General features: G+C 42.4%; 1 protein-coding gene across 1 annotated transcript in view; it reads left to right on the forward strand.

The window, feature by feature from the left end:
* Nucleotides 1-15,549, forward strand: part of LOC144753941 (E3 ubiquitin-protein ligase TRIM39-like) — a 170,737-nt gene that overhangs the window by 48,255 nt on the left and 106,933 nt on the right. Inside the window, exons 6-7 of the mRNA XM_078641469.1 lie at nucleotides 1,325-1,348; nucleotides 3,044-3,156. Coding sequence (XP_078497595.1) covers nucleotides 1,325-1,348; nucleotides 3,044-3,156 — 137 coding nt within the window. The remainder of the gene's footprint in view (nucleotides 1-1,324; nucleotides 1,349-3,043; nucleotides 3,157-15,549) is intronic.

Here is a 15,549-nt window from a genome sequence, read left to right on the forward strand (position 1 = left end):
GAAAGGGATCAGGCTTTAGAGGAATCCCAATTTCTTCCCAGATACCAGCAATACCAGATTGTGCAGACCGATGTTAGGAGATGAAGACAAAGGCTGAGGTCTACAAGAGTCAAGTCTAGCTAAAACATTATGAGAATACATGTTCAGAAGTCAACATAGTCATGCTGGTTTCAAATCAATGCTCTCATAGTGACGATAGCCTATCTAGCAAGGTTTAATTCTGCAAAAAAATGGATAGGTGGATGATCGATTAACAACTCCAGGGTCTAAGATTCATGAGATGGTTGAGACCTACTGTTGTCTGCCGTCCACATTTTAAGGAGCTTTATAGTTACTGGGCACCTTTTCCTCCATCACTTCATCCTCCAGTTTTCTACTTGAGAGTTATTAATGTTCAGTAACAAACACCCTGTTATTTTGCAAAATTAGTTTAGTTTAAATTTCTTGTCTATTATGTGGCTGGGTGACTATTTCTTATTGTGTTACCTTGCCTTGTTCTCTTTCTCCCTAATTTACTGAGGTGCTATTGGTTTTATTCAATATTTATCATTGTTGTTATTTCATTATTGTTTAGTTTGGGGTAGAGAGGGATTGTAACATACCCTGACTCTCTTATTGCGATTTGATGCTATTGGTTTTATGTACATAGTGAGTAGCAAAGTAGACCTGTATTGCTTTACTGTATAGGTAAAAAAGGTTAACTACCATTTTATTACCACTACGAATTGGTGGTTCTTTTTGGGACCATAGCATATAACATTTAATATTCTGGTCTAGCTGGTTACCGTACTGACTTATGCGGCACACGATTGGGTAGTGTGGAGTCAGTCCTGTCTAGGATTTTCAAAGATTACCACAAAGGTGACGGATTCTGATGTGGGGCCACAAGGTGTGGTACGTAAGGGTTTAGGGACATCATGCTTTTATGCTTTGTACCCCGTATTGAGGGACGGGCTACTGCTCCTGTGCCTACAGAAAGATGTCCTGCTCCATACTATGTCCAAAGGCCCTGGGGAAGAAACCGATTACACAGCAAGCAAAATGTATTCCTTCTCCATACAACCATCCCTTTATCTGGGTATCCTGTGTACCACTGTTGTTATCTTGATTCCTATTGCATTGAACAGTTTATCAGGCAAATCTGCATTTGGTGCTTGGTCTGTGAAGGCTGGTAATAAAAATGTCAGAGGTCATTATTCATCTATTTGTATATAGTTATTTGTAATTTTTACACTTATGCGTAACTTTTAAAATATGCATTTTACTGCAAATGTAAGCTTTATTAGCTCCGTTTTGAGCGGTTTGTGTTTTTTCTCCCCCCCCTGGATGTGAAGAGCACATTGAACAGGTATGATTAGTCTCTATTAACAGCTCACCATATGAAAAATTAACAAGCAACCTCTACTTATATCATACTATAGTTTTGTAGTTTCTATACTTATTACTTATGTATTTGTGCCCCATGAGTAGACCCATTTTTAATAGGTCAGATTAGGTGCTAACAGCATAGCTTTTACAATATTTGTACCAGGAGATGTACTTGTTTTGTCTCAGATATTTAGAAATGATGAAACACTAGTGGATATTCTTCCTTCTGACTTGCTACTCAACAGAGCGAGATAGTGAATCATATATTTTCTTTAGATTTTACTTTGTCTAATTTTGCCCTTAATTGTTTATTTCATTGATATTGTTCACTCCTTCGTCTTAATGTTAATTTTCTTTCTTTGTTTCATTTTTAATTTAATTTCTATCCTATATTTTACTTTTGTTTCCCTAATTGATTTTCCTTATATTCTCCTTTTCTTACCTATGTGTTCTTGTATAATCTTCTTTTTTTTCCTTTTTTTTTTTTGCTTAGCTTTCAATTTTATCATTTTCTTACCTTTGTGCGTTTTGTTTTCTGTGACTTTTGTTTTTAATGTATTTACTTTCACCTTATTTATTCTTTCCTCTTCTAGTTTCAATTCTATTTTACTGTCTTATGTTTCTAATTAGCTATGTGTCTAATTATTTTTTCTGTTTTTATTAGATACTTTTACTTTATTTTCTTCTTTCTTTTTCCTGTATCTTAACTTCCTTTCTTTCCTTCACTAATTTCAATTCGCTCTAAGTGACACATGTCCAAATCTTTGTGTTGTTCATATTGTTTCCTCTATTTCTGTCTTTCTTTGTGCTTCATGTTTACTCCACTGTCTTGCCTCTGTATCTTTTTTTTCTCATTTGTAAATTTCTAAATTTGCAAACTTTATTTTATAAATCAGTATTTTATTATTCATTGGTACAGTGTGGTTCAATGAGTTGAATAGTTGTCGCCGTGCTTGGAAGTTCACAAGTTTGAATACCTGCACGGCAGACTGACATCCATCCATCCATCCATCTGACGTTGCTAACATGTATACTATTCAAGGGGTCAATAATGCTCCATATATTTAGCATTTAAAAAGTGAACAAATATGGTCTAATGTGCTATATAAAAACAAGGTAATAGTCAGATTTCACATTTATTTTCCGTTACTATTTCTCTTTCAGAGCATTGGTATATTGTTTAATTATATGACAGTAAATAATATTTAGACAATTAACGTGTTTGTAGTTGTATGCTAGAAATGAAAGTGTGATTTTCCTCAATGTGTGTTCCTGCCTCTATTTTTTTTGTGTAATCATTTCTTTGATTTGTTACAATTTTTTGACTACGAAACCGTTCCCTTTAAGAAATTCCTCATGTATTTATCTGCCGAGGTGCAGTCCTTGTGTGATCCTTATAGCCAGAGGTATTCTAGTCCTTTTTTATTTCACCAAAGAAGTCCAATTTAGATCCTAAAAATGTGAAGTTTTGTATCCATCTCGGTGTACAGTTACTTTTTGTTCATACCTAGGTATTCCATTCCCCATTTTTACCAGGGGGAATCTCCCTGCCTGCTCCCTACGTAATTACTGTATTCTACTTCCTCTAATTTATCTGACAGAATAAAGGATTTCTCAACTGTCCTTACCTGAACAGATGGGGATTTGATAGCATTTCCATTTGGCTCTTTTCTAGGTATGAAAACATGAAAGTTCAGGATGCATTTTATAATACCTTTAAGGGGAAAGAAGAGAATACAGATGTGGAGAAGGAAGTGGACCTGCAGATAAAGATCATTGAATCATTGGGTGAGAAACTACAAACGTGACCTAGTGTTACTAAAAATAAAAATTCAAGTAAACTGTAAATGGCTGTATTTATCAGATCACCACTGAATTCATTTGGTATTGGGTATATTGATATGTGCTATTTTTGAAGAAACATAAATCCCAATTGTAGGAAAGAAGGATCTGCTTTCTTGGTTACCCCCACTTTAAGCTAGGTGTCAGTATGTTTTTGAATAGTCTTACAGAGATCCTGACAATCAGAACCCCAGTTACTGTGCTTTTAAACATCATAGTTGTCTACTGGTGTAGACTTCTAAGTCCCTAGTATATGGTACTGAGGTACCCAGGGCATAGGTAAACAGGAGTCTCACATGGGCTGCAGCATGTATTGTTCCACCCATGGAAGCCCACTATGACTACAGGCCTGCCATTGCAGCCTGCGCGAGTTGGTGTTCGCACTTCTCACAACAGATATGTGTTTCTTTATATCTGGGGTCACTACACTTAAAACCTATATCAGGCTCTTCAGTCCTTAGGGCAGGGTGGTTGATTATAAGTGTGAGGGTGCCCCTGCATGTGCAGGGCACCCCTGTAAACCCCGGAGTCGATTCTCCAGGCTTTGTAAGTTCAGTCAGCCTTTTTAATACATATAGTTGACATCCATCATTACAAGATGTCTAACTATATAGTGGCTGTATGGAGAACCTCTGAACTGACCTATCTTATTTTACAAATTGGTATAACTCAAAAACTATATAGTGGCTGCACAGAACCCAGTCATGTTTGGTATTATATCCCAACACCGATGATCCCATGTACCGGGGGGCTCCCTTGGGGTGTCCCCCTGTACTACCGATAACAGCCTTTCAGGGTCTGACAGCAAGCTACTGCTGCTGCCGACCACACACCTGATTCTGTCTTCCTGCTCCTGAGCCAAGCTCGAGCAGGGGAAGGTAGAAAAATAGGTTTCCTGTTAATCGATCAATCATAACTTTATTTCGCATTTAAAAGAATGCATAAAAGTACATAGGATTTCATTCAGTTGATACAACACTAAAAATAAATATTTAAAAAACCATCTAATTTGTATTAAGTAAATCATCCTTTCGTTAAAATCTTTAAAATATTATACAAATGCTTATAAAATATTCTACTCCTGAGGTAAATGGCATACAGCAAGTTTTAATCACTTAAATATTATGTAGCAGCAGAGTATAAGTACATTTATCTCACTGTTTGAATCCCATATGATTAAATCCATCTCTATTCAGTATTATCAAATCAAGATATCATTATATTGTATTCTTCCTAGTTTTTAGGGCAGCTTGTAAAAACTTCACCATCATAAAGCATACAAATGGTGTTTCTATTGCAGAAGAACTGAAAGTGCTATGGTATGATTAGTCCGAGTGAGCTTACACAATAGCGGCACAATAAACCTTTTTCTCTCTGTCACATATGACGCAAAAAAGAAAAATGGGAGATTGTTTGTTTAGATAAGGCATCACAAGGACATACGGATTGATGGTTCCGTGAGTATGTGTTTTCCGGGAAGCCCAACATTAATGGAACGTAATTTAATCTAAATCTTGTCGGTAAATAACGGTGCTGAGAACTCACAACAAAAGAAATAAAAGAAAATTGACCACGTAGCACAGTAATTATTGAACTTTTTCTTTCATTTTTTTCCCATCTTATCTGTTCACTTTTTGCTAAAAATAGCTCTTTCAGTCTTGATTTAGGATAGGTTTCGCAGCTGTTTGTATTTTCATACAGATCCTCCAGGCCCATAGAGATATGGGTCTGTCTGACATAATTTAACCAGGGGATAGTTGCAGCAAGATCAAGTTTCTTTATATATTACTAGCTTACCCGTCGCGCGTTGCTGCAATCTCAGAACAAAGGAAATTCAAGGAAACTCGTTATGATAACATTAAATTTACATTGTGTCCTTGTTATTGAAACGTATTCATTTTATTTTTTAAAACATTTCTAAGTGTGGCTTGAGCAGTGCCTCCTCGATTGTCTTCCAATCTTGATTTTGGTTGCTCTCCTGTTTCATTCGAGCGGGCTTGAGCAGTGCGTAATTGATTGTTTTCCAATCTTGATTCTCGTTGCTCTTCTGTTTCATTCGAGCGGGCTTGAGCAGTGGGTAATCGATCTGTTTCCAATCTTGATTCTCAATGCTTGTTTGTTTGAGAAGAACGTGCTTGAACAGTGCGTACTCGATCGGCTTCCAATCTTGATTCTCGTTGCTCGCTTGAGAATTACGGGCTTGAGCAGTTTGTATTCGAACAGCTTGTAATCTTGCTTCTCGTTGCTCGTCTGTTTCTGAAGCTTTTAATGCCTTTTTCTTTCGTGCTTCTGATGTAGATTGACCAATCGATTTCCGTTTCGGGGTCATAACTGTCGACGATGCTCGCAAATTCACTGTCTGTTTCAGTATTGGAAAGATTATGAGGGGCCGGGGGGCCGATATTTAACAAATGTTTCATTCTTTTTTTTTTTTTAAGAAACCTTTGTGGGAGTGTACTCAACAACTTTGAACTGGTTTTTTTTGTTGCTAGAAACCTTGGTGTGTACTCAACAACTTCCCAAAGTTTCATGGCAATCGGATGAATGGTGTAGTAATGCATAAAGGACACACAGACATACTTTCGTTTTTATATATATATATATAGATAGATGACTAGCTTACCCGTCGCGTGTTGCTGCGATCTCGGAAGAAAGGAAATGTAAGGAAACTTGTTATGATAACATTTAATTTACATTGTGTCATTTTTATTGAAACATTCATTTTAATATGGAAAACATTTTAAAGTGTTGTTTTAATTCTGTTTATTTATTCGAGTGCTTGTGGATACACGATATTTTGTGTTTTTCCGTCTGGTGCGTACACGAATAAATCAGAAGGTTTTCCGACGCGTGAGCTGGCCACATAGTTGTCCATGTGAGAAGCACGGATTCTCCAAATCTAGTCCACACACTTGCAGCGATTGTCCTTGTGCTTCGTTGATGGTCATTGCAAAAGCGAGTCGCACCGGAAACTGTAAACGTTCAGTATTGGAAAGATTATGAGGTCCCTGGGGTGCCGATATTTAACACATTTTTCGTTTTTTTTTTTTTTTGGGCAGAAACCTTTGCCGGGGTGTACTCAACAACTTCTCAAAGTTTCATGCCGATCGGATGAATGGTGTAGTAATGCATAAAGGACAAACAGACATACTTTAGTTTTTATATATATAGATAGATATGCTGATTGAGTTGGACCATATCTCTTTTCCAAATTGATAGCCACAGCAGTAGTGGGGCCATTTTGATAGTATCACTAATGTAAGGCAATCCTAATTCCTTATGAAGAATAAAGTTACTGCAGGTACCTGGAATTGATAGTAACCTTTTAGCAAACTTCTCTTCAGTAATTTGTAACTCTTCCTTTAGTGTGGCTTCCCATATTGCAGCCCCATATGTGGCTATAGAGATGGTTTTTGCTAAATAAACTTTAATAATTTCCTCAATTGGTTTACTGCCCACATTTTTTGCAAATATGAATAGGGCACCTATACTGTTTCTCTTGAGAATCGCCCTAATTGACACCGTCTCAATCCATTTGAATTTAGAATCAAATGGAATGCCTGTGGTGAGTGTGGGTGGTGGCGGGGAAAAAGCCATTACAACTCAACTTTCACAACGCACTACCATTACAACAAAACTTTTACAACGCAGATACTATTACAACGCAAGTATGGGTAAGTATTTTAATTAATTTTAACCCCTACATTATCCAACACTTACCCTACTATTACACCCCCCTGGAGTTAGAATAGTAATTTTAACCCCTACACTATCCAACACTTACCCTACTATTACACCCCCCTGGAGTTAGAATAGTTATTCTAACCCCTACACTATCCTACACTATCCAACACTTACCCTACCATTACACCCCCCTGGAGTTAGAATAGTAATTTTAACCCCTACACATACTTACGTTGTAATGGCATGCGTTTTAATGGCATGCGTTGTTAATGTTGCTTTTAAAGCGCAATCAATCATCCTGGGTAGGATATCACGGCGCTATGATTTCTGTAATAAGCGGTGGGCTAATACTTGAGTGATACAGAGTTAGTCGGGTTTAGGAAAAAAATGGTTTTTAAATTTTTTCTGAAAGTTAGGTGGCAGTCCGTGAGTCTGAGATCCTTGGGCAGATCGTTCCATCTGGTTGCGGCCAGGTGGGAGAAGGTCCGTCCTCCCATCCTGGCTCTTTTCACTCGGGTAGTTGTTGCTCTCGCTGTTGATTGAGAGCGGATATTCCTAGTGGATGCATAAAACTTGATCTTATTTTTTAAGATATAAGGGCCGGTGTTATACAGTGCTCTATGTGTTATGCAAAGCATTTTGAAAGTGGCTCTTGGTCTCATTGGGAGCCAATGGAGCTCTCTTAGGCAACTCTTGGCTTGGTCATATTTTCTTCTATTGCAGATTACCTTTGCCGCTGCATTCTGCACTAATTGTAATTTTGTGAAGAGGTAGTCTGCCATGCCCACAAACAGGGAGTTTCCGTAGTCCAGCCTGCTCATCAGCAGTGACTGGACTAGAATCTTTCTACATTCAGTGGGGATCCAAGGAAAGACTCTTCTGAACATTTTTAATAGTGCGAAACCTTTGCCGCAAATTGTTGACACATGGTTTTCCATAGACAGGGTGTTATCAATAATAACTCCTAGATTCCTTGCTGTCAGTGTTGGATTGGGGGGGGGGGGGGGTACCCAGGGTAATGGGCCACCAGCTGTTGTCCCATAACTGTTTGTGTCCACCGAACAGCAGTATTTCCGACTTATCTGCGTTAAGCTTTAGACAGTAGCTGTGCATCCAGCCGGATAGTTCGATGAGGCAGTTTAGCAGCCGGTCCTTCGGGTTATTTTCCCCGTCTAAGGTTACCATTAGTTGGGTATCGTCTGCATATGAACAGATATCGATACCCCACTTTCTTCCTATCTCTGCCAGGGAAGATACAAACAAATTGAATGACGTTGGGCTCAATGAGGCCCCCTGTGGGACCCCATATTTGATGTTCCGGAGGGGAGACAAAAAGTTGCCCATGCGCACCGATTGAGTTCTGTCTGACAAAAATGATTGCAGCCAACCTAATGCTTTTGCCTGGATTCCTTTTGCTGCGAGGGTTCCTAATAACAGGTTGTGTGGTACGGTGTCAAACGCCGCCGAGAGATCTAATAATATCAGGGCGACTGTTTTCCCCCGATCTACCTGTGTTCTGATGCTATCCGGCACGGCCAAGAGTGTTGTCTCTGTACTATTATTGGCCCTGAAACCCGTCTGAGAAACATCCAATAAGTTGTTAGTTTCAAGGAAATTAGAAAGCTGCCTGTTAACCAATTTTTCTGAGACTTTCGATAGATAGGGTAGTTGTGATATGGGTTGATTGTTGGCGGGGTTATTGATGTCTACACTTGCTTTTTTTATCAGTGGGGTGACTACCGAATTTTCCAGATTGTTGGAAATTACGCAGAATTTAGTGAGTGGTTGAGTACTTGTGTTACTGCCGGACAGATTATCGGGGTTAATTGCGAGAAAATATGATGCGGGCAGGGATCCAACGGGGAGCCAGATTTGACTTCTAACATGACTTTACCCACTTTTTCTGAGAAAGGGCCAAATCTGGAACAACCGGCCTGCGAGGTGGGTAACATAGTGATCTATGTGCTCCAGTTCTTTGTTGGAGAACGAGGTGTAAATTTTGTCTATTTTGTCACAAAAAAAGTCACTTATTTTATCACAACCTTCTTGTGATGGAGTGAGATTTAATGAGAGATTTGTGGGACTGCAATGTTCTTTGACTATTTTAAACAATTCTTTGGATGAGTCTTTATTTTCTGTTATTCTGCGTGTGAAGTATTCTTTTTTCGCTTTCCTAATGGCTTTATTGTAAATTATGAGTTCTTTTTTATATGTGAGTCGGGCATCTTGGGTTTTCGTAAGTCTCCATTTATGTTTGAGTGTTGTACATTTTCTCTTTAGTGACTTTAATTCTGGCCCGTACCATTCTTCTGACATAGTACGTCTGGGTTTGTGATTGGAGCGTAGCACTGAGCAGTGTTCTAGTTCATTCATGATGTTGTTCTGTAATTGGTGTATTTCGTCGTCAATGGAAGTTCCTACAGTGTTTGTGTGGACGAAATGCTGTTGGAATATCTCTACTGAGAACTTCTTCCAGCTCCTAGTTTTTGCCGCCGCCAGAGCTAGTGGTCTGGTGTTTTTAACGGACAGATTGATGGTGAACTCAATCATGTAATGATCTGTCCATGTCAGTGGTTTTATCTCTTTAATGAGGATGGATCCTATATTGGAAAACATGAGGTCTAACATGTGTCCTGCCCTATGTGTTGGTTGTTTAATTTTATGAGTCAATTGTAATATTTCCATATCCTCTGCTAGGTGTTTAGCCAGGGGATTGTTGCTGTTGTCATAATGTATGTTAAAATCCCCTAGTAGCAGGATGTTTTTGTTGTTAAGACAGACCGGCATGATTTGTGCTGGGAGCTGTAATGGATACTGCGTTGTAAAAGTTTTGTTGTAATGGTATGTGTTGTGAATGTATGCGTTGTAACGTCATACATTCGTGGTGGCAGCTCCCACGCTACCCGCTTGTGTTCTGGGGCAGTCTGCGAGTCGAGCTGTTATTTAGTGTTAACTCGACTGCTATACCGATTTTTGCCTTGCTTTTTACTCTGTTTTAATACTTTGAATTGCACATCTAAACGCTTGTATTTTAAAATTGCTCTTTGCACTGATCACTCACCTTGGGCAGGAGGTGTGCTTCCCTTGCCCCGTTCCACCACGGGTTTCTGTGCCGATTGAGTGGAGGGCAGGGCGCCATCTTGGGGTGAGTCACGAAGCTCTGCGAGATCGTAGGCAGCGGTCTAGCTGGGGGAGGGGTTGCTGTATAAATTGCACATGTGCAGCGGACGCTCGCAGCGGGCGGCCGCTGGTGCGCCAAAGGCGCGCATAAGGCAAGCCCGTCTGCGACCAGCGCCAGCCATGCTAGTCGGGCTATGCCCGATCCTCAAGGTTGTAGGAGGTTCTATACTCTGGATGAACTGCTGGTCTTTAATGATTCCAAGGGGTGTGAAGGGAAGCAGTGGGCTGTTCTCCACAACCTTTTTAGAAAGTGCTCTTCTTGTAATTTCTGTCTGCATACCAACAATTTGAACCCTTCCACCCTTGCCGTGGGTAAGCCCAGGTTTCAGGCAGCACTTATTAATGCCCGCTCCATGGCCAAGCAGGCACCGGATATTTATGAGCTTCTGTCAGATGCTAGCCTGGATGTTCTTTTTATAACGGAGACCTAGTTGAGTGAGTCTAGTGCTCCGGTAGTGGAGCTTGCCAGTCCCAGGGGTCATAAAATTGCTCGGGGGGGACCGTAGAACCGGGAGAGGCGGGGGCACGGCAGTGGTGTTCATGGGCTTTTTCTTGTGAAGTTTCGGGTGATTGGGTGGATGGGGATGCTCTGGATCTCACCTTTACCCTTTCCCCCCACTTCATGCTGGGTGGCATGGTGGTGTACCACTCGTCTGGTCCCTCTGGAGCCTTTCTTAAAGTGCTCGATGTCTTCATATTATGGGCCCTTCGCTATTCTAAGTTTTTACTCCTGAGTGATTTCAATATCCACCTGGACGGTCCTAATGCACAGGATTCTGCAGATTTCTTGGATTCACTGCACCTGGCCCAAATGAATCAATGGGTTAAGAAGCCATCGCATGCGGGTGGCCATCTTATTGATTTGGTGTGTTCTAATTTTGTTTTAGAGGTAGAGTATCCAGAACCCGTTTCTTGGTCTGATCATTATCTGATCAGGTTCTCTTGGCCTATGGGAAGGTCCTCTCTTAGCCCTATCATGCCATCTGACCTGCAACCTGGAAAGATTAATCTTACAGCCTTTTCAGAGGCTTTGCTTTTGGCACACCCAGGTCCTACTCCTGGTCTGGAAGGGGCGGTGGACAGCTTTGATGGCTGGATTGGGCGGGGGTTCAGCTCCTGCTCCAAGCCTGCCCGCTGTAGTCCACAGCTACCTTACCTTCGAAACCTTGGTTATCGAGTGCTCTCAAGACTCTGAAATTGGGTTGTAAAAACTGGAGTGCTTCTGGCGACTGAAGTACTGTCACTCTGCCAAGCAGCCCTCCGCACAGTTCAGAGGGAGTACAATATGGCTATTAGGAAAGCCAAAAGTGACTATTACGCTGGGAGGATTGCGCTGGCCAGCAATAACAGCAAGGAGATCTTTGCCATTGTGAAGAGCTTTTTAGCGCCCTGTGCAAAGGTGTCTCCCTGCCTCGCAACAATGGTGCGAGGAGCTGTCATCCTTTTTAGTCGATAAGATATCTAGGATTCAGGACAGCGTGGATTTACATGCCAGTGAACTAGGGATTTCCCCGAGGGTATCTCCCCCCCACTTCCAGCATTTCGGCCCCTCGATTTTACACTATTTTCGCCAGCCGCAGAATCCGATATCTTGGCTATCTTGAGATCACTAAAGTCCGGCTCTCCCAGTGATCCCTGTCCAGCCCGAGTGCTTGCCGGTGTAGCCGAGGTGGTTTTGTCCTGAAGCAGTGGCGATCTTCAATCTTTCCCTATGGACCGCCACGGTTCCCGCTCGATGGAAACAGGCTAAACCCCTTCTCAAGAAACCTTCGCTGGACTCTTTGGTCCCAGCTAATTATCAGCCAATTTCTCTTCTTCCAGCTTTGGCCAAGATTTGTGAGAAAGTGGTTTTCCGTCAGCTCGAACCCTTTGTTGAGTCCTCAGGTGCCTTACACCTCACTCGGGGTTTAGAGCAACCTATAGCACGGAGACCGCTTTGGTGGAGATGTCGGAGGCTATCAGGGAATGCCTTGACGGGGGGCGGCAGAGCGGCCTTGGTTTTACTTGACCTCTCTGCCGCCTTCGATAGGGTGCCTCATCACTTGCTTTTGACCCGGCTACCGGCCATTGGGCACGGCGGCCTTGCATGGGAGTGGGTCAACTCTTTTTTGAATGGGTGTACACAGCAGGTTTGTATGGCTCCTTTTTCTTCTTCGATCAGGAAACTTTCGACGGGGTCCCTCGGGGCTCAACATTGAGCTCTCTGCTTTTTAACATTTATCTGACCCCTCTGGTTTATCTGGCAGAAGATTTAGGGGCTAAAATCATAGCGTATGCGGATAACACTCAGCTGTTATTCACCTGATCTGGACACCAACATCGCCCCACCGTGCCTAGCGTCCGCAATCCGCTGGCTTGCACAGGCCCATTTAAAGTGCAATGAGGACAAGTCAGAGGTCCTCCTGTACGGCCAGTTTCCTCCGGCCTTTCGACAATCCCTGTGGCTGCCGGATTTTCCTTGTCCTAACTCTGAGGGAGGCCCGGCAAAAAACCTAGGGGTTTGGTTCAGTGAGGACCTTCGGTTTGCTGATCATGTCAGGAAACTTACGGGTGTTTGCTTTGGCACCCTCTTGTTCTGAGAAGGTTCTTTCCTTTGCTCCCCAGAGAGCCCATGGAGACGGTAACCCGTGCCCTGATTCTCTCCCGCCTCGATTATGCCAATGCCTTGTTCATTGGCATTCCGGGGTATTTGCTGAAAAAACTGCAATTCATACAAAACGCCGCAGCCAGACTCCTGTCCTGTTTAACATCTCCAGGAGGTCTAGTGTGCGGCAGCATTTGCGGGATCTGCACTGGTTGCCGGTGGCACAGACGGTACAATTTAAAGCCCTTATCCTTTCGCACCGAGCCCTTCATGGCCAGGGTCCTGTGTATCTCAGGAGACGCTTTACTCTGTATGTGCCCAATCGATCTATGCGGTCCGCTTCCCTGCGGTGGATGGTTACTCCTCATTTCCGCAGATCACGTTTGGAGGGCCAGTCGCTCTCTGTCAAAACTGCAGTAGCTTGGAATGCGCTCCCCCCTGTTCTGCAGCTCATGCAAGATTTTCGTCTTTTCAAAAAAGATCTAAAGACGCACCTGTTCAGTCAGTCTTGATAATGGTTCCAGCTCGCTTCACCCCAGCTCACTTCCGCGCCAGGACACGCCTGAGTATTTGTGCGCGCTACAAGGTCGGTTTCCACATGTTCTATGGTTCTGGCCTCAATGTGGAGCTTCCTCAGTCTTTTCAAATCCCCCACCGACTGTCAGTACGAAGGTCTTTGTTTTATTCACTTGTAAATCTAAAACTGCCATTAAGGCTGAATGTCATTATACAACTTTGTAGGGCCATCGATGTTCTAGCCACCAATACTGTGTCATCTGCATATAGCAGAATTGGAAGAAGTGTAGCAACGCTATGAGGGGCGTCTTTTCTTTACTCAACCATAACCTTATTTAATTTTTGTATTCAGAGAAAAAAGAAATGGAGCAAGGACACCCCCCCCCTGCCTTACTCCTTTCTCAAATTTAAAAGGTTTTGTACACTCCCCCTGCTTCCCAAGGTGTATCATCAATACTGCCTGGGCATATAGTTGTCTAATAAATATTATCCTTGAGTCAACTCCCATGCCCTCTACAATGGACCATAATTTGTCTTGGGCCACGCAGTCAAAAGCCGCTGAAAGATCCATGAAGGCCACGTGGAGTTGGCTTCCTTTGCTATTGCATATTTAGATGCTAATCGGGTTAAATTCAGGCACTGATCGAGTGTCCCCCTGCCCTTTCGGAAGCCATATTGGACCTCACCTAAGATGTTTTCATCCTGTGCCCATTCTTCCAATCGGTTGAGCAAATGTCTGCCCATTAATTTTGCTGAGCTGTTTATTAGAGAAATTGGGAGATAGTTAGCTGGGTTCGAACCATTCCCTTTCTTATTTACCGGAATGATCACAGATTGCTTCCATGAGGGTAGGGGACTTGTTTTACTAATTGCATTAAATACAATTGTCAGCAGGGGAGCCCACAGGATTTTATTAGCAAGATAAAGATCTACTGAGACCCCATCTGGTCCAGCCGCCTTCATGGAGGAGAATGGGGAAAAAGCGAGTTCTATTTCTTTGATTCCAAAAGCCAGCATGGGTCTTTCCCATTGGTCTAGATTATCGACACCCGGACTCCGCTTTCCCCTCCTTTGGAAGATTATCTGAAAATAAGTTACCCAGGATTCTTCGTCTAAATAAGAGTCTAGTGATGGACCCCCCTCCTCCTGCAGGAAGGGGGAGTTTAAAGCTTTACTATCCCCAGTAATTGATGCTTGCATTCAATTCTCCAACGCTTCTGCCTTAAGCTACTTCTTTCTTTTTATTATGGCTAGCTTGTATGCCGTCCTGCAGCCACTAATTAGATTTCTATTTCTTGGTTGTTTTTTAGTGCTTTTTTAAGATTAGCCGCCGCTATAGAGCAGTTCTTTTCAAACCACCTATTTAAGGGGGAGCTATTTTTGGGGTGGGAACAATTAAATTGAGTCGCTTGCATTCGAGGATATTTCCAAATGCTTCATTACCTGTTTATCATTTGCTAGAGGGTCTAAATATAACACCACCTCATTTTTATTGTTCAATACAATCTCATTAAGTGAGGTATTTACCTCGACTTTGTCCCATCGTAGAGCATACCCATTCTTACTTTGTAGAATTGGTTTTGGGGAGTGTTTATCATTCTTTTTCTTATTCGCTCCCCATGGGAAACTATAGGCCATTAGTGCATGGTCACTAAGACCTGCCATCTTTACCTTTTTTGGGGGGGGGGGGGGTACCACTAAGAGTTGAGTTGAGACAGGACTTGTAAAGCGCAACTTTGCCCGTAAGCGTCAAGGCGCTGAGGATGGAAAAGCTGTGTAATAAAAGGTAGAAAGTGCCGGTTACAGGTATGCCTCCCTGAAGAGCCAGGTCTTCAGAGCCCTTCGGAAGAGAGAATGGGAGGTTTGTCCTTTAATCTCGGCCAGCAGGGTGTTCCAAATCCTGGGAGCAAGGGAGCAGAAAGCCCTCTCGCCCCATCTGGCTTTGTTGATTTTGGGTACAACAAGAAATTTGTTGGCTGAGCGAAGTGCCCTGCCAGGTACATAGAGAAGTCACCAAGGATCTGACGTCTTCTGATCCAAGACCTTGTAAAGCCCGGTGGGTGAGGCAAAGGACCTTGAACTCTATTCTAGCCTGGATGGGGAGCCAGTGCAAATCCTTCCTGATTGAGGTGCCTGAGGCAGATCTAGGGGCATCTACGACAAAACGAGCTGCTGCGTTTTGTACTGTTTGAAGGCGCTGTACTGTAGTTTATTCATTCCTAGGTACAGCGCGTTGCAGTAATCTAACCTTGAGGAAATTAGTCCACCTTAACCATTTTGCGGGCCTCGGTGGACAGATAGTGTACTAATTTCCTCAAGGTTCTAAGGACACCGCAGCATGTGGAAGTCGTCCTGCTGACCTGTTTGTCAAAGGA

Source organism: Lissotriton helveticus, chromosome 5_1 (genome assembly GCF_964261635.1).
Source record: "Lissotriton helveticus chromosome 5_1, aLisHel1.1, whole genome shotgun sequence".
NCBI classification, from domain to species: Eukaryota; Metazoa; Chordata; class Amphibia; order Caudata; family Salamandridae; genus Lissotriton; species Lissotriton helveticus.